At 34.4% G+C, this 19,522-nt stretch overlaps 1 protein-coding gene across 3 annotated transcripts in view; it reads left to right on the top strand.

Moving 5' to 3' along the window:
* Window positions 1-19,522, top strand: part of CSMD3 (CUB and Sushi multiple domains 3) — a 1,281,859-nt gene that overhangs the window by 992,130 nt on the left and 270,207 nt on the right. For all 3 annotated transcript variants that reach the window (XM_051844770.3, XM_051844772.3, XM_051844771.3), the window contains 3 exons: window positions 6,368-6,506; window positions 10,587-10,774; window positions 16,958-17,152. In XM_051844770.3, the coding sequence (XP_051700730.2) occupies window positions 6,368-6,506; window positions 10,587-10,774; window positions 16,958-17,152 (522 nt within the window). The remainder of the gene's footprint in view (window positions 1-6,367; window positions 6,507-10,586; window positions 10,775-16,957; window positions 17,153-19,522) is intronic.

Here is a 19,522-nt window from a genome sequence, read left to right as displayed (position 1 = left end):
CATTTAAAGAGTAAATTCAGATTCTAACTTCAAAATATTCCCTATTGATTATGTCTCTATTATGGTTATTTCTCTTAAAAAAGAATAATTTATCAGAAAGTATGTCAGAGTTTTATAACTTTGAATTTCCATTCAATTCATTTATTACAAAAGAATATCACATTTCATTTGATTATCTGAGAAACTGCAGCAGATTAGATACTACCAACTCTGTATCTTTTGCCTCTACTCCCTGTTCTTGAATCCCCAAGTCAGAGCCCAGAAGAGGAACATAAGAATTATTTACTGCATTTGAGAAAGAGTTAAAGGAATATACTGCTTTTGGAATACAAACTGTGTGAGGATCGACACATAACTAATCTTGTCTACTCTTAATTCTTTTGGTTTAAATGTTACAGTACTGGTTACACATTTTGGCCTCCTGTTTTCTCCACTCAACATTTGATTTATCTATTTACACGTCTCCTTCTCTATACCAAAAACAACTTGAGAAAAGATCCTATATCTTCTTCATCATTGCAATTCTTATATTAACTGACACATGCAAATTTAGCATATTTTAGGAAATTATAATTTTATTCATTTATACTCAATTTAGAAATATATTTTATATAATTTCACAGTGATTTATTTTTGAAAATCACATGAAAATAGATAAAAAGGTGTTTGTTTGCTTTTCAGTCAGCAGTTAATAAACTGAAGCATTCAATTACTCAGATTTATTTTGCTCCATGTTTTCATGCAAAGGTTGAAAAATCATATTTCTTAGTCATTCAATGTGTCCCAGGCACTGTTCTAAACATTGGGGATTTTTAGCCATAAAACCAGTCGAAGAAGTTCCTTGTTATGTACCACCTTCCCAGTGTAGCAAAAACTTTTAGAAAGTCTGAATTTTTCCAGCACATCTTCTCTGCATGTTAAACTTTTAAAAATACTTATATGAATGAAAGAAACATATCCAACAGACCAAACTAGCTTAACAGTATACAGATAGTTCTACATTTCTTCTGTAGAAATGAGGCAGATGTCAAGGAAGTAATCTTATTAAACAGAATTAAAAAGAAAGAAAGTAGACAGTAATGGTATAGCTTGAGCCAGTTCAAATTTGGCCATTTCTTACTTTACACTTTATGTCCTATTTATACCTATATTATTTGTCATACATTGCTGCAGGATCAATTCTAAGTCATCAGACATCAATTAATTTATATTTATTTTTTTGAAATTATACTAAGGTTTATTATAATCAAATTTCTTACAACTAGTGATAAAAATAAACATCAAACACAATCAGAGGAAAATATAGGTTTATATATAGAGGAACCGTGATAATGATAATAAGAAATTATTTTTCTGAAACAATGAAAATAAGATTATGGATCAACATTCTTTTTTAATATTTATTTTTTTAACTTTTATTTAGTAAATATAAATTTCCAAAGTACAGTTTATGGATTACAATGGCTCCCCCCCCCCATAACTTCCCTCCCACTCGCACCCCTCCCATCTCCCATTCCCTCTCCCATTCCATTCACATCAAGATTCAATTTATATTTAACATAATTGTACTTACAAAAGCAGGAAAAATGCTGCAAACAAACTCTCCAGTGATGAAGAGACTTAGACAATGTTTCAAATGTTTGTTCCAGTGTTGAATACCTTTCTTTAATGTTGAGTTAACCTGAAAATTACAATTATAAAACTTCATGTTCTAATATCAATTGGAATTTGGTTTTATGTCTCATAAATATAATCCTTGTCTAAATAGGAAATGATAGAAAACCACATGATTACTACAGGAATTCATGATTTATTTTAATTCTATTTCTTGGCTAAAGGGTGTTGTTTACTAGAATTACTAGAAGAATTACACTGCGTCAAATTTTCTTTTAAGATTTTACTTCTTCATTTGAGAGGTATAGTTACAGATACAGAGAGGGGAGAAACAGAGATAAAGGCCCTCCCTCTGCTGGTTCAATTCCTAAATGGCCATAGCAGCTGGAGCTGGTCCAATCTTCAGCCAAGAGTCAGGAGCTTTTTCTGGGTCTCCCATGTGGGGTGCAGCAGCACCAGTACTTGGGCCGTCTTCTACTGCTTTCCCAGGCTATAAGCAGAGAGCTGGATAGGAAAAGGAGCAGTCTGACATTAACGGGCACCTATATGGGATGCCGGCACTGCAGGTGGAGGCTTAGCCTACTACGCCACAGCACCAGCCCTGAGTCAAATATTTTTTTACACAGAATCCTAAAATGCCGGAAAGCTTTATATTGAAATTTTAGACTACACTAAATCCAAAATGCAAAAGATTAAAAAGTTCTGAGATAGGCTGTTATAAAATTCCATTTACGGACAAGAATTGCTTTAGCTAGCAAGTGCTGTTTCTAGAAAAAAAAAAAATGTTGAGTACTAAATCTTACATAAATTGAGCAGCTTGTAGAAAGTTTTTGTATGGATTTTTGTGCCGTGTATTATTTTTTGGTCAGAAAAGATAGCTTAAGGAGAAAATATGCATTAGAACTTCTCTGAGGAAGAAAATAACCAAAAAAGAAAAAAAAAGTCTGAAAAATTGCTAAGGCTGCAGAAAGCTTGACCTCCGAAACTGATAAGAAAGAACTCCATGATTGGAAATACTATGCCAAAGATTAAACCCTGAACTTTTTAGAAACTCCATAAATCTATGTCTCAGACCCTGGAGCATAAGGCATTTTGCTTGCATGTAGAAGTAGTCACCCTGATAGCAAGTACCAAACAGAAGGACGTCATCTTTAAGAGAGCTAATAGAATTCATTCCAACAAAATTGACAGTGTGAAGATTACTTTGACATTGCCAGAGGGAAAGTAGCAGCACTCAATATGAAGGTAAATAACAAAGATATTAGTTGTGGGTGGGCTGCTGAGAAAGACAGTAGACATAAATAAAATTGAATGGAGGAAAAATGAAAAGTTATCAATAGTTTATTTCATGTAACTCCCCTCATATGCAACTCTGCTCAGAACAAATCATTTCTGTTAAAATTCCATGGAGACTAAAATTTTAATTCATAGATTTCTTTGACCTATGATTAGATGTATGAAAATAAAAATGTATTTCTAAATACTATGTAAAGTTGAGTATATTTAAAAGATAAATTTTTTGCTCTGTGTTTAAGTTTCATGAATATCAGATAGCATCTCTGTATCACCAGCTTTTCTAAATTTTCAAAAGCAATCACAGCATTGAAATATATTGGAAAAATTGAAATTTAATCATGGATAATATCCAATAATGTACTTAATGTAATTAAATACACATAATAGATTTTCCTATAACTTTTGTGATAAAGGATGTAAAACGTATAGTGTATATATGAATGTTTATAAACATATATATGTACATATAATATCTAAAAATATAAGTTCCATGTTCATACTAGATAATAAGAGAAATTAAAACAAACAAAACTGCTCTCCCATTCTCTGCCAATTCTTGCCCTCAGATTACCAATAATCCTACAACCTTAGCAACTAAAGATCAAAATACTTTTCCTGTAATTACAGTCTTTATATATATGCATTTTTATATATATTTACTATTTTATTTAGTTTTCATAATAACATATGATTTTAAAAGTCCCAAAAGCAAAATCAGTTGTTTTTTTTATCAAAAAACAGTTATAGGGCCGGCGCCGTGGCTCAATAGGCTAATCCTCCACCTTGCGGCGCCGGCACACCGGGTTCTAGTCCCGGTCGGGGCGCCGGATTCTGTCCCGGTTGCCCCCCTTCCAGGCCAGCTCTCTGCTATGGCCAGGGAGTGCAGTGGAGGATGGCCCAGGTGCTTGGGCCCTGCACCCCATGGGAGACCAGGAAAAGCACCTGGATCCTGGCTCCTGCCATCGGATCAGCGCGGTGCGCCGGCTGCAGCGGCGGCCATTGGAGGGTGAACCAACGGCAAAAGGAAGACCTTTCTCTCTCTGTCTCTCTCTCTCACTGTCCACTCTGCCTGTCAAAAAAAATTAAAAAAAAAAAACAGTTATAGATTAGCTGCAAATACATCCATATAATTATCTTCATTATTTTCACATCCCTAGTGTTATCTTCATTATTTTCACAATCAATATAAACAGCCAGTAACAATTCAACAAATTAATATGGGATATAATCTGAATTTGAGGTATAAAATTACATATAAGATAGGTGAACAATAACACATAAGATGAAAGCTTTAGTTTATGTATTAGCTGTGAATGTTAACATCTTTGTGGATTGTTTAATAAAATATTACAAGTGAAATAAATATAGGCAGGGTTGCTAAGGATACCAGATAGCATTGCAGAAAGGTAAAGCAAAGCCCAGGCTGGGGGTTTTCAAGATAACTTACTGAAGGCAGTGATAAATCTTAAACATAAGAGTTATAGAAATGTAAAAGGGGAAAAGGCATTTCAGGAAAAAGAAGTATGAATAAAGTCATGGAAATGTAAAGAACTGTAAGCAATTTGAGGATGTGTTGCATAATTTGTTTCTAGAGTGATGGGTAACAAATTACAAGGATTATTAGAATCAGGTCATGAAAGCCTACATTTAGGCATTATAATTTAGGCAACAAAAACAACTAAGAATTTTCTGCATAGTCATAGTATGAATTATATATTTTCACTGGAAAGATAAGTCAGAGACAACTAGATTGCATTAAAGTAATTCTAGAGAGAGATAAAGTCAGTAAAGTCTAGATATAGGCTAGGAAAGAAGGGCAGGTGGAAAATTTTCTCTTTGAGATAGATAAAGTCTTGGCAGGACTTTTTGATGGATTGTATACAAGGATGCAGTGAAGAAAGCAGAAAAATAATTTAAAATAAAATAATTCTAAACCTAAACATATTTTTTATCCTGTTGAATATTTAGATGCTTTTCATTGAGGAATAACATAAGCAACTATTTGTATCCTTTGGTGACTTGCTTTGTTAATCATCTTAGTCTGCCTATAGTTAAATGCAGCACGTAGGTATAGAAAGAGACCATGAGATGAGATTTTTACTTCCAAAAGTATTAATATTTAAGAATAGAGGGGAGTACTGCAGAAAGTTGTGATAGTTCATGATAGTTAAGTCATAAATATATGCAGGCAATTTGACAGCAGTGGGTGATAGATTACGAGAAGCTAAATATTCTCAGTCCAGAAGGTGACATTGTCTTCTGAAAGTGACTGAGGCGCTAAGACAAGAACAATGGAGGAGCATGGGAAAATGCGATAATGGACATCTAAAATTTACTTGGTGAACTTTACCAAATTGTAAGGATGCTTTTGCATATCTAAACTTAACATAAAGAATGGATGCTAAATATTGGCAGAAGCAAAATTACATTTCTTCCAAAGCTAGTTTTATGCTGTTGAAAGAAACTGTATTCCTAATAGCTGAAAGATAACATGTATCTAAGAAAATTTTAATTTTAAAACCTAGATAAGAGAAAAATGCTGATGTGCTGATTATATGAGGATGACATCAAGACAGAATGAGAATCCCTATGCCAATCTTTCTGTCTCTCTCTCTCTCTCTCTCTCTCTCACACACACACACACACACACATACACACACACACTTCTACCCCATGATCAGGGATATCTTCATTTCTCCATTTTCTGAAGCTGTCAACTCTATATAATGTATTATTTTCTGAATGTAAGCTTTGTTTAACAGACTCATTAATAATCCTCTAAAGAATCCATTCCTTAAATTTCACAAGCAATTTTTTGAACTTCTCCATTGAAATGTAGAATTCCTTGCTCAGAGCTCAAAATAACTGTAGTACTTGCCTATTTTTACCAACAAGTCAGGCAACTAGATTTTAAGAATATCTTAACATTCAATTTAAGAGTGTTTTAAAGTACTCTAGGTTCTCAGATAGTTATTCATTCTTACTCATTAATGATTATCAAAGCTTCCTCCTTAAAGACATTAAAAGATACCAGGGAAGATTTGAAATGAGCCAAGTGTCAAATATCCTGTTTTTCTACTAAAACTGATCTTGTTTTGTTTTGTTTCCAGTTCTTTTCTGATAACCACATTTTTTTCTACTAGCTATGAAACTATCATCCTAGTGTTTTTCATTATGTGAAGCAAATAGTTTTTTAAAAAGTAAAAAAAGAGTATATACATAATTTTTCTTGTCTTTTGAAGCCAGTTAAACAGATAAATTCACTGTATCCCAGTATGCATGGAAGTATTCAATATTTTTCTTGAAAGACAATGTAGTAGCCGAGCATCCGGTACTATTAAAATCAGATCTGTGCAAAACCTCATAAGCCTTTAAAAAGAAATGTTTTCGCAAATATTGATAGCTAATAAATTTTATTAATCTCTTAAGGGATTTTGTTTGCTTGTTTAAATTAAAGCACCCTGTGGAGGCAATTTAACAGGATCTTCAGGCTTTATTCTTTCGCCAAATTTCCCTCATCCATATCCACATAGCAGGGACTGTGACTGGACCATCACCGTCAATGCAGACTATGTGATCTCCTTGGCATTCATCAGGTGAGTTCTTTAACATTTCCACCTTTTAAACAAATTGCTTTTGTTGGTTTGCTTTAGCCCTTGCTAAAGTAAATAGGGCAATGTGGAAACAAAGATACATGGCATTTGTATTGCTTTTGATAATCTTACTACTAACACTTTGCAATTGCAAGTTCACAAGACCTTGAATAATAGTATAGCAGTTCTGAGGGTAGTGAATGATCATCTTCACTAGATCCTAGTATAGGAGAATTAGGTTAAAGGTCAAGTAGTTTATGGACTGTTATAAAGTTTGATCTCTTTATGTACTTTCTCCCTTCACCTATACTTACTATCACTGCTTTAAAAAAAAATTCACTTTCTTGCTAAAATTCAGATTAAAAGATCAATTTCTTCCCAAATTGTGCAGCCTCCAAAACCTTTTAAAATCATCTGAAAACCCAAATGTGCTACATCATCTTGGGCTTGGCAAGACACATATTTCTAACTATCATTTCTGCAAGTTTGATTAAGTCAAACTGGCAAAAAAGAATTTGATGGGTCATTTCTTTTAGGGTTTATCAGCACAGAACATGTCTCATGATAGAACTTTCCATGAGGGTGTTCCCATTTTTATAGATTTCCAAAGGTACATTGTGGGTTAGCTTGGAACTGAAGTAGAGTTGGAGTTTGTGGAGTAGGCTGTTGGGTTTGAGTTGTACCTCTGTCACTATGTTATCTGGGTAAATTATTTTCTTGAATGACCCAGTTTCCTCACATGAAGTCAGTAGCCAGTAGCTCAAAATCTTCCTTCTTTCCTTAAGATTTCAGTGGAGGTGTTAAGAAAAGTGATTCAAAGATTTCCTAAACAGAAATGTTCTAATCTTTACTAAAATAATGTAATCAGTATGTCCACCTAGGGTCACCCAACAATTCCTTCTCCCACCAATTTATTAAAGCTGTTCAGGATTATGGAAGATGTTAAGCTTAAATAATATTTTTAAAAATTTATTTATTTATTTGAAAAACAGAGTACAAAGTGAAGGAGAGGCAGAGAGAGAGGTCCTCCATCCGCTGGTTCACTTTCCAAATGGCCACAACTCCTGGAGCTGCAAGGATCCGAAGCCAGGATCCACGAGCTTTCTTCAGGTCTCCCACGTGGGTGCAGGAGCCCAAGAACTTGGGCCATCTTCTACTGCTTTCCCAGGCCATAGCAGAGAGTAGGATCAGAAGTGGAACAGCTGGGATTCGAACTGGTGCTCATATGGGATGCTGTTACTGCAGGAGACAGTTTAACCAGCTGCACCATGGTGTCAGCCCCTTAAATAAATAAATAATTTTATAACATGATGAAGATAGATTTTTAAAGAAAACATCATTTGAAGTCATGAAAGTTTAGAAAGTGTATAAATATACAGAATTTCTATTTGTATGATTTATAGTGACGCATTGGTAATGGGCAATACAAAAGCAATAATTGTGATAATGTTAGTTATATGCCAGGACCCATGAGACAACTTCCTGAGGTAAAATACTGTTATTATTACCATTTCACACTTGAAGAATAACAGTGCAGTCAATAGAAATATTAAGATGTTTGATATAGAGCTTAGTTTACTTTTAAAATTATTTTAGCTAGTGACTTCAGTGTAGGGAAGTACATGACTTAAAATTTAATTTCTATCTCTTTCATTTATTTTGTGACCTTAGGGACACCATTGACTTTTCAAGGCCTTAACATATTCATCAGGAAAGTGAATCCTAATCTTTTTATATATCAGAGGATTATATTGCAAGTCAAGTTAATATTTATATAAGTGCCTTGTAAATAATAATGTACTATTACAGTTTAATCCTTCCAATTTTTGTGGAAAAATAATCATTGCAACTAAGATTCTAAAATGTACTGGAAAAAGATTTTTGCTTTATTTTCATTTTCAAAGTCAATATTTTAAGCTTTTTATTATGCAAAAAATTAAAATTTAAAAAATCCTATCGGTTTGTTTCTTTGTTTATTTACTTATTATTTGAAAGACAGAGGAGGTGAGAAGGAGAGGGAAAGAGAGAGAGAGAGAAAGTGACATCCATCTTCTAAGTGCACATTCACTCTCCAAATGGCTGCCACAGCCAGGACAGCACCAGGTTGAACCCAGGAGCCAGGAATTCCATCCAGGCTTCCCACAGAGGTGGCAGGAACTCAAGTAGTTGATCTCTCATCTGCTGCCTTCCAAGGTGCATATTACCAAGGAGATGAATTGGAATCAGCAGCCAGGATTCAAAAGAGCATTCCAAGTGCCTCTGTGCCACAATGCCTGTCCGCATTTCACTTTTATGTAGGATTTTAGCCTTCTGATTGTGATAAATACAATGATATCATTTCTAAAGCACTGGTTTCCAGTGATATTTCCAACAGTGAGATAGGCAAGGAAGTTATAATTATCATCAAATCTTAATGTTGAAAGAAATGAAACTCAGAAGCTTGTGTTTTGTCCCAGAAAAAGTAATAAAATCAGACCTAGCCTTCTAATTTTTGACATATTATTGCAACAAATACCAAAATTTAGGCAGCAGATCTGAAACATTTTAAGGTTAATGACTTTATTAGACTTGTGAAACTACTGAATAAATTAAAGCAAAATATAATAATATGATTGATCCCCAGTATTCTCATGTTAAAGCCAAAATGTGAATATCTGCATTATTTCAATTTCTTCATCACCATTTATGCACAAAAATATCTCATTCCCTAGTTCATCTATACATTAAGAATAAGAATTGTTGTGGAATTTTAAATACTGTTAAGTTATGTAGACTTAGAAATATTGTTTTTCACCTCACAATTTTAATCACTGCAAACATAATAAACCTGACAAAATAATTTTGTCAATGATGTTTAAAAAATGTCAGGCTTTACTGGTTTCATTTTATATTGTGAACTTGACTTTTTTGACCCATGCGAGTCTACCATTCCATTGTGTTTCTCTGCCATAGTATAAATTAAGAAGTAGAAACAGCAATTGATATCTCCTGTCTTTTTAATATGGGTTTCTAAGATCATTGTGAGGCAAATCTCATGCTTTTGAATGTTATGTAAACTTTATTATTCAAATTTTATAATATTTAAAATATTGTTTTGAATCATTTCCATGCTAAAGTTTCCTCTACCACATTACCTAATATGATGCTAAAATGGTCTGAAATGTTCTACATTAAGTTCTAAGAGAAAATGGATTTGCTTTCAGGAAAAAGAATACTTCATAAAATATGTAGTGTTTTATTTTTTATTTTTTAAAGATTTATTTATCTGACAGGCAGAGTTAAGGGGCAGGGGTGTAAGGGAAGGAGATAGGAAGAGAGAGGGAGAGAATCTTCCATCTGCTCATTTACTCACCAAATGCTGTGATTCATGGCTGGGCCAGGCTGAAGCCAAGGCCCAGGAACTCTATCAAGGTCTTGTGTGGCTGGCAGGGGCCCAAGCACTTTGTCCATCTCCTGCTGCATTCCCAGGTACATTAGCAGGGAGCTGGATCAGAGTGGAGCAGCCAAGACTTTTACTGGTACTAATGTGGGATGCTGGAATTGCAGGCAATTGGCTTAGCCTGTGTGCCACAACACTGGCTCCATATTGAGTAATTTAAAGGAAAAGTTTGTATTTATACTTTTGTTTGAATCTGAAGTAGAGTTGAATTTTGAAGCAACAAAAATTCTCATAACATTTTAAGTTCAAGGCAAATACTATCGTTAATTTAAAAAGGAGATTGTATTTGCATGATGTAATATGTGTGATTTAATAAATAAATACCCTCTATACTTTACTGATAATATAAATTAATTTATTTAAAGATATATAGCTAAAAATGGGAGAAACAAGATTTGAACTTAACCTGTATAATCCTTCTTGATAAATTATCAATTTACAGCGATTTTAAAATATCATTTTTTTGTTCTTTTCCATTTCTGATTTGATATTCACATGCGGTGTGTTTTTGCCTAGCAAACTTTCGTATTAGTTTACTTTGATATGGTCTGTTAATTGAAAACAGTAAATAATTATGTGATTATTATAATTAATATCCTAGTAATAATCATGGTACTTCCTTCTCCTTGTTCCTTTTTTTTTAGTTTTAGTATAGAACCAAATTATGACTTCCTGTATATATATGATGGACCAGATAGTAATAGTCCACTGATTGGAAGCTTTCAAGACAGCAAGTTACCAGAGAGAATAGAAAGCAGTTCAAATACCATGCATTTGGCTTTTCGGAGTGATGGATCTGTTAGTTACACTGGATTTCATTTGGAATACAAAGGTAAATATGAATATTCAATTTTAGCATCATATACTTTTGTTCAGGGACTATGCTCTCAGATATAGAATAATTATGTTACAGAAAATGTTTTCAAATAATTAAATGTGTCAATATTCAGAGTAGGGAGAACAAAATATTTTCAGTAACACAATTATATACAATAGTAAAACATACATGAAAATGTCTACTATTCAGCTTGAACTATTTTAACATTGTGACATATTTGCTTCAGATCTCTTTACTCTTGTTTTAAGAAATTAAGTATTACATATGCAGTTGAAACTGCCTTTTGATTTGCCTTGATAACATAGTTTGTCACATTAGGGCCATCACAAAAAGGATAAATTCCACAACATGTGACAGCAGTTAAGGAAAATTATTTCAGGGAAAGGAAAAACTCACAGGTCTGCAAGATGCCACTGCTTAGCATTGTCCAATATCTCTGTCATCACTTGAAAATAAATGCTAGTGTCAAGAATCTGCTGGAGACAGTCATGGCAAAGATTTTCCAGGGCAAAGCAAGAAGATGGCTTTGTCAGTGGAAGATACACAGCCTGCCTGGTGTGGACAGTGAGGATTTGAAGTACCAGCTGCTTTTTGGGTTTACAAATGTTTGTTGCTTGTTGACAAATGCTATAGCTATTCCATGTCAGAGCATATTAGAGAAATTTACACCTTGGAATTGTGGGTTTGGGAGCCAGTGGTCTTAAGGAGAGTTGAGCACTCTACCACTCTCTACATGGGAGTAACTTCTCCACCGTAAACAGGCTATCTAAGCAAAGGTTAAGGAGTATTTAAATTCATTTTAAGACATCCTTGCTTTCTATATGAGCAAATTCTATATGAATTTGGTGCTTATCTTTTCCGTGAATGTATGTTTATACATGCTGTTATAGATCATATGTGTACATACCCTTCATTCTATTTTAATGCAATTTTATATTCTATATGTATATTTTTTTGACAGGCAGAGTTAGGCAGTGAGAGAGAAAGACAGAGAGAAAGGTCCTCCCTCTGCTGGTTCACTTCCCAAATGGCTGCTACAGCCGGCGCAGTGCGCCAATCCAAAGCCAGGAGCCAGGTGCTTCTTCCTGGTCTCCCATGCGGGTGCAGGGCCCAAGCACTTGGGCCATCCTCCACTGTGTTCCCGGGCCACAGCAGAGAGCTGGACTGGAAGAGGAGCAACCAGGACAGAACTGGCACCACAAGCGGGACTAGAACCTGGGGTGCTGGCGCTGCAGGCGGAGGATTAGCCTAGTGAGCCGCAGCACCGTCCTTATATTCTATATTTTTAGCATATACTTCCTTCTGACAGTTGTTTTTCCCTTTACATCATTTTAGAGATGTTAAAGACTTGTAGTCTTCATTTATCAATTTCTTATGATTATCCATTATATGACTGTATTAGAATTAATATATAAATTTTTCTACTGATAAACACCTGGGTTGTTCTTATTTTTCACTACAGAAATGGGTTATGAGAAAATGAATATTCTCTTACGTGTCTTCCTGAACATATCTGTGAGAAACTATTCAGGACTTCTATGTAACTAAATGAGAGAGGGATTTCTGGGTCAAAGTCTCTGAATCTGCAATATAACTCCATATTACCAAGTTATTCTCTGATTTTAATCTAGATATCAGGGGAGGTTAACAGTTTCAGATATTCTACTGTTCTTAAAAACCAGTATATTTTCTGAAATTGTAACTTGTTAATCTTGAATTAAATATTTCTTACCATTTTTATTTATGAGGCAGAGAGACAGAGATAGACTAGATACACGATAGATAGGCAGATAGATAGACAAACAGATAGATGAATAAAGAACCCTATCTGTCATTTCAGTCCCCAAATGCCTCCTACATCTGGAGTGCTGGGCCAGGGCTGAAGCCAGAAACCAGGAAATCAAGCCAGGTCTCCTACATGAGTGGCAGAAACCCTTAAGCCATCACTGCTACTTCCCAGGTCTGCCTAAGTGGGAAGCTGGAATCAGGAAGGCCGGGAATAGAATTCAAGCTCACCCTATGGAATGTAGGCTTTTTAACCAGCGTCTTAACCTAAAGGATAAAATGTCCAACCCTTTAAGTGTCATTATTATTATCCTTTCCCTAATTACAGTTAACTTGGGCATATTCTCCCTGCTTTGCGTATGTGTATTTTTTAAGGCAATAATCATATCCTTATACATTCTTTTACTATTAAATATTTTATCTACTCATTTGACAGACAACAGGTAGAGTGCCCATCCACTGGTTAACTTCCTAAATACTTGCAACAGTCAGGGTAGGACTAAGTTAGGAGTGGAGAACTCAGTAAGGGTCATCACCACTGCCTCCTAGAATCTGCATTAGCAGGAAGCTGAAGTCAAGAGGTGGAGCTAGGTATTGAACCCAGGCACTGCGATATGGTGTGCAATTGTCTTAACCAATGTCTACATCACTAGGCCAAAATGTCTGTCCTTTATTTAAACTTTAGATTTAATTTTTGAGATATATTTTCAACTTTTATTTAATAAATATAAATTTCCAAAATACAACTTTAGGATTATAGCAGCTTTTCCCCCCAGAACCTCCCTCCCACCCGCAACCATCCCATCTCCCACTCTCTCTCCCTCTCCCATCCCATTCTTCATCAAGATTCATTTCAATTATATTTATACAAGGAAGATCAACTTAGTATATACTAAGTAAAGATTTCAAAAGACTGCAATCACACAGACACACAAAATAAAGAATACTGTTTAGGTAGTGGTTTTACCGTTAATTGACATAGTACAATACATAAAGGACAGAGATCCTACATGGGGAGTAGGTGCACAGTGACTCCCGTTCTTGGTTTAACAATTGACACTCTTATTTATGATATTAGTAATCACCCGAGGCTCTTGTCATGAGCTGCCAAGGCTATGGAAGCCTCTTGATCTTACTTAGTCAAGGCCATAGTTAAAGTGGAAGTTCTCTCCTCCCTTCAGAGAAAGGTACCTCTTTCTTTGATGGCCTATTCTTTCTGCTGGGATCTCACTCACAGAGATCTTTCATTTAGGTCATATTTCTTGGCACAGTGTCTTGGCTTTCCAAGCCTGAGAAACTCTCATGGGCTTTTTAGCCAGATCTGAATGCCTTAAGGGCTGATTCTGAGGCCAGATTATCCCCCACCCCAGTGGATGTGATTATGACTATACTGAGTTTATAAATTCTTTGGGAGTAAAATGAAGTATTTATGATGTTTAATCTTATCTGTTAATATGTCATATTCCTCACTTATTTTTTATTTCATGTCTTTCAGTAATGGCTTATAATTTTCTTCATAAAATTTTTCTCATTTTATTCTTAAATATTTTATACTTTGCATTGTTATTAAGTGTTATCTTTATTACTAGTTTTGCTTGTTATTTCTAGTAGTAAAACCACAGTAAATTTCTGTCATTTCTTCATATTTAGCAAACTTAAATCTCTGAATAGCTATCATAATTTTTCCGTAGCCTTTTTGGATTTTCTGTGTAAACACTTATGCATCTGTTTCTTTCTAACCTGTACAAAATTTCTTTTTTCTTATTTATTTAAAGCTCTGACTAGGGAATTAAGAACCATGTTAAAGAGAAACAGTGACAGCTATCATCCATGTGTCATTCCTGATTTTGAAATTAACATATCAAATGCTTAATTTTTAAGTATGATGGCTGTTATTGGTTGGGGATAGTGCTAGAGTTTTTTTTTTTTTAAACTTTTATTGTTCAGGAACATTTAAGTATTTTACAAAAGAAAACATTTACTTCTATAAGTAAAGAATTTTTGGCATAACAAGACTAAGGGATTTGCCCAAAATCAAATGGCAGAACTGAACTTTGATCCAGAGCAGGCTCCGGAGTTCATAATCTGATACAATATGTTATAGAACCTTAATACATTCCTCATCAATTATAGAAAATCCCCTTCCCATACCCCACTAACCCTTTACACAAATAATAAAATACAAGATCCTTAAGAGCAAAGATATTTTCAGTTTAGTCATCACTATATTTTGAATGCCTAGAATAGTGCCCACACAGACTAAGAATTCAATAATTTTTAATTGATTAGTTTTGGAATGTTTAAGGATTTTTATTTTTAAATCAATTTATAATTATAGTAATAGTAGTGTCTTCAAAATTTAAGAAATCTTGAAGATATATTCTTATCACATGTTTTATAAGTGAGAACTTAGTTTAGGAATACCTACTTATATCAGCAAGTTGATAGGCTTATAAATATAACCAGTTTAAAAAGGAAAGATAGAAATGAAACTATTGATAAGTCTATAGAATTAGAGCCAGTTTTTACTGTGAGTTAGTATTTTCAGAGATCACCAGGATAAAAGATACAGCAAAAGTATCTCAAGGCCATGGCCAAGGCAGATGGTACTAAAGGATTACAGCATATTTTCTCATAGAAACTAGGTACAACCTCATTCTCCTTCCTCCATGTAACATTCCAGGTAGCCAACACTAAATCAGTGTAATTAGATTCTTGATGTAAAACCTATTTGCAACATCAGCTAAATGTGTATTCATTATTATTTCCCAGCTTGACAAGTTTATATGTCTCATTATTTCCAAAAATTTAAGATTTATGGCAGCATAAGAAAAGGACCATAAATGTGATTTTAAGACGATAATTATTTCATATGTACCTACTCTATTTTAGTTGTGATGGTTAGCCCTTCTCAAAAAAGAGATCCTCCCTATGAGAAGACACATTTTAAATGCAACAAAATATTATACTAACAACATAATAGTATTACTTTATTTTACAATGGTAAAATTGTGAAATGAATTGCATAAAGCTGCATAAATTATTATTAACACAAAAATTAAAGCAAAAAGTACACATAAGAGTTCAGGCAAAACAAAATACATAATCATTCTACCATATGCATCATTTCCCTGCTCTCTCACCTCCTTTCTCTCCTCATTCCCTCAACATTTCCTACTTAATAATTATGGTTCATTACTCCTTCCCAAACATGAGACCTTATGTTTATACTTCAACAGTATTTCTTTTCAGTGATACTCCTCAAATCCAAACTACTTAATTCTCTAGGCAAGTCTTCAAAACCTCCTGTCTTAAGGAAAATTCTGTTGCCTACTTCAGGATATCCATTGTCTATATTTTCTAATAATTCACCCAATTTCCTATCTTTATTCCAATAAACTCTTCCTCTTTAAATATCCAATTTCTTGAAACTAAAAATGCCGGGGGCGGTGCTATGGCACAGTAGGTTATCGCCCTGGCCTGAAGCGCCAGCATCCCATATGGGCACCAGTTCAAGACTCGGCTGCTCTACTTCCAATCCAGCTCTCTGCTATGGCCTGAATAAGCAGTAGAAGATGGCCCAAGTTCTTGGGCCCCTACACCCACATGGGAGACCCAGAAGAAGCTCCTAGCTCCTGGCTTCAGATTAGCACAGCTCCAGCCCTTATGACAAATTGGGGAGTGAACCATGATGGAAGACCTCTCTCTCTCTCTCTCTCTCTCTCTCTCTCTCTCTCTCTCTCTGCCTCTCCTCTTTCTGTGTAACTGACTTTCAAATAAATAAATAAATCTTAAAAAAAAAAAAACTAAAAAAGTAAAATGGCACTAAAAATTTTTGTAGTAATCACAGAAATCCAGACATAAATTTGTACCCCAAAAATAAACTGACAGATATAATCCAGGCAGGGCCAAACCTTGAAGCCTGAAGCCTTGAACTCAATTCATGTAAATGCCACGGACTGAACTACTTGAGTCATTGCCTGCTGTCTTCCAGGGTGCATGTTAGCAGGAAGTTGGAATGAAAGTGGAGACAGGACTCAAACCTAGGCTCTTTTTATTGGATAAGGGCATCACAAGCAGCATTTAACCACTAGGCAAAACACCCAACCCTGTGTTTGATTGGATTCACTAAATACTAATTTTAATGAGAATACCTATAAGGAATTTTATTCTCTTACTGATCGATATAATTTAATAAAATGTCAGATATACTCAGGATTTCTTTGAACTTGTAGAACTCAAACAGAAAGGAGACTGTTGCTTTATCTTCCAGCTTAGAGGAATAAACTTAGAGGAACAACTCCTGAAGATTTTGTAGATAATATTATTTTAGATAACATATGTTACGTTTTAAGGTCATATTTTAAAATAATGTGTGCTACCATTTTACAGCAAAACTCCGAGAGTCCTGCTTTGATCCAGGCAATATAATGAATGGCACCAGACTGGGAATGGACTATAAATTAGGGTCAACGGTCACCTATTACTGTGATGCTGGTTATGTTCTCCAAGGTTATTCAACACTCACCTGTATCATGGGAGATGATGGAAGGCCTGGATGGAATAGAGCCCTGCCAAGTTGTCATGGTAAAAATAAATATTTTTTTGCTGAGTTTTTATTATTAGAATCAAGAAATGTTTGAATCTATTTCTGTATTTAAAACAAAAATTAATCATTTAATGTATAATCTTTAAGTGTGGTACAGGCAATTCAGATTCTTTATCAAGGGTTTTTATATTGAATTTAAGAAAGAAATGGTTTTGAAAAAGCGTTTATATTCCCAGGTATCTAAAGCAATATGCTCATTACAGGTCTTAGCCTATAGTGAGAATCTTGACTAAAGTCAGAACTTGAGCAGAACATTTTGACTGATTGCTAGGCTTTAATTTAGAGTATATAAGTAGGAAGTAAGATACTAGAATAGTAAACAAGTCAGGATATACATAAGCAGATGAAGTAAAACTTCCTATTATAAGGTGTTTGACATTTATTCTGATTCAGGAAACCATTGATGGATTTTGAGTAAATACACGCTATAATCTGATGTTTTCTTTAAAGATCACTCTGTTGTGTTTATAAAATGCTGCAGGGAGAATAATTGATGGGTAGAAACTAGTTGAGAGAGAGGATAAAAGATAAGAAATGACTGATGCTGTCTAAATGAGGATAGAACTGTGCCATTAGATGAAATAAATCAATGCAATGCAATTAAGTAAAATAAATTAAGTAATGGATATTAAGGCAAATTGTAAAATGCCAAAATAGGACTTTTGCTTATTTTTAATATGAATATAAATACCCATTTGACCACAAATTCTCAGAACACAGTCATATTTTATTTTTTTCTTTAAATATTGATTTGGACTTACACAAAGAGAGCATAAGCTCCATGAAATAATGGACAGCATATTCTTGTTTAGCATTTAACACATTAATTTATACAAATAGGCCTTTGGTAAATATTTGCTAACTTGAAGTGGACCATATAAATTTACAAAGGGTATCTGTTTTAGAAGATAGATGTTTATCATTATTTGGGATTAAGTGTACATTTCAAATCTAAGGAAAATGTTTTAAGGAGCTTAAGTTGGACACTGGGAGATTATATTTGTCAGAAGTAGATCCAAAATGATTGCATCCTGTAGAAAGTCCTGCTCAGTGATGAGAAACTGTGGTTTTATCTCATGAGAGTGTCACATATATTAAATGATAGCAGAACAGCATATCTGAACCTACAGTTAACTGTATGATTTTATAAAAAAAAGTTTAGAAAATAATTTTTATTTTTCATACTTTGATAGATATCTTCAGAAACTCTTAATTTATTATTTACAGATTTATCAGAATAAAGTAGAAGTCACATATCTCTCTTATCCCACAATTTGACTCAATAGCAGGAAAGGTAACAGAACTCACAGAGTAACAGATTCCACATTTCCCCTTAAAATTCATTACTTGATTTATTTCATCTGCTTGTGTTGCATTGACCTATTTTTATCTACTGACACAGTTCTACCTTCATTCAGAGCACCAGCCTCTCTTGCCTCCTCTCCTCTCTCCCAAGTACTTTCTGTCCTTTTGTTCTCACTACAGTCTTTTCTGGACACAATGGTCTTTAAAGTATGCATCAAATTGTATCATGTATTTGTTCAAAATCTACCAATTCCTTCATAAATCAGAATAAATGCCAATGATCTCGTAATAGGAAGTTCTGCCTCATCTACTTATATATACTGAGCTCTTTACTTTGCATTCTGAGTGACACAGACCTCCTTGATTTATCTTCAAAGAACTGATCACACTTCCGCAACAAGGATTCTGCTTTTGCTGTTCTCTTAGCTTAGAATATTTTTTCCCCATCTTTCTTACTGATCAGTCCTTTCACTTACGTTGGATACCCAATCATTTGTTTCCTGAATAGAAAAAGCATTCCTATTTGCCCTGCCCTTGATTCCCCAGAGCACCCAGGATGAAATCACTATCCATATCTAAAATTGCAACCATATATCCTTGGAAGTGATTTTTCTGATTCTGTAAAACCCCAGGTACATATGGGGTCTCAGGGCTTTGAAAGGTAAATAAGTAAACATGAGAGTACTGGGCACAGTACCAATATAATTGTCTTGACCTTTTCTACTTTTATAGCATACAGTGAAAATATCATTGATAGGCAGTTATAATATAAAAACCCAAGAATAAGCACATTTGGGATATTAAATAGCCACTAGCTTGCCGGTTATTCCAAAGTGCTAATATCATTTATTCATTCCTTTTTGGCAGGCATTCAAAAGTACATGCCTGGTCTAGCACTAAGTATTAGGGATTAAAAATGTGAATTCAACATGGTCCTTGCCGTTGGAGAGTTTACAGTCTGTTGAGATATACACAGGTAAGGTCCATTGATAGCAATAAATACAGAGTACTGTGAACTCAGCATGGAGGTACATCTGGTTTAA

Source organism: Oryctolagus cuniculus, chromosome 6, assembly GCF_051225735.1.
Source record: "Oryctolagus cuniculus isolate XC-2025 breed Fujian yellow rabbit chromosome 6, ASM5122573v1, whole genome shotgun sequence".
In the NCBI taxonomy this organism is placed as follows: domain Eukaryota; kingdom Metazoa; phylum Chordata; class Mammalia; order Lagomorpha; family Leporidae; genus Oryctolagus; species Oryctolagus cuniculus.
Note: the sequence above shows the minus strand (reverse complement) of the source record. Positions and strands in the feature narration are given on the sequence as shown.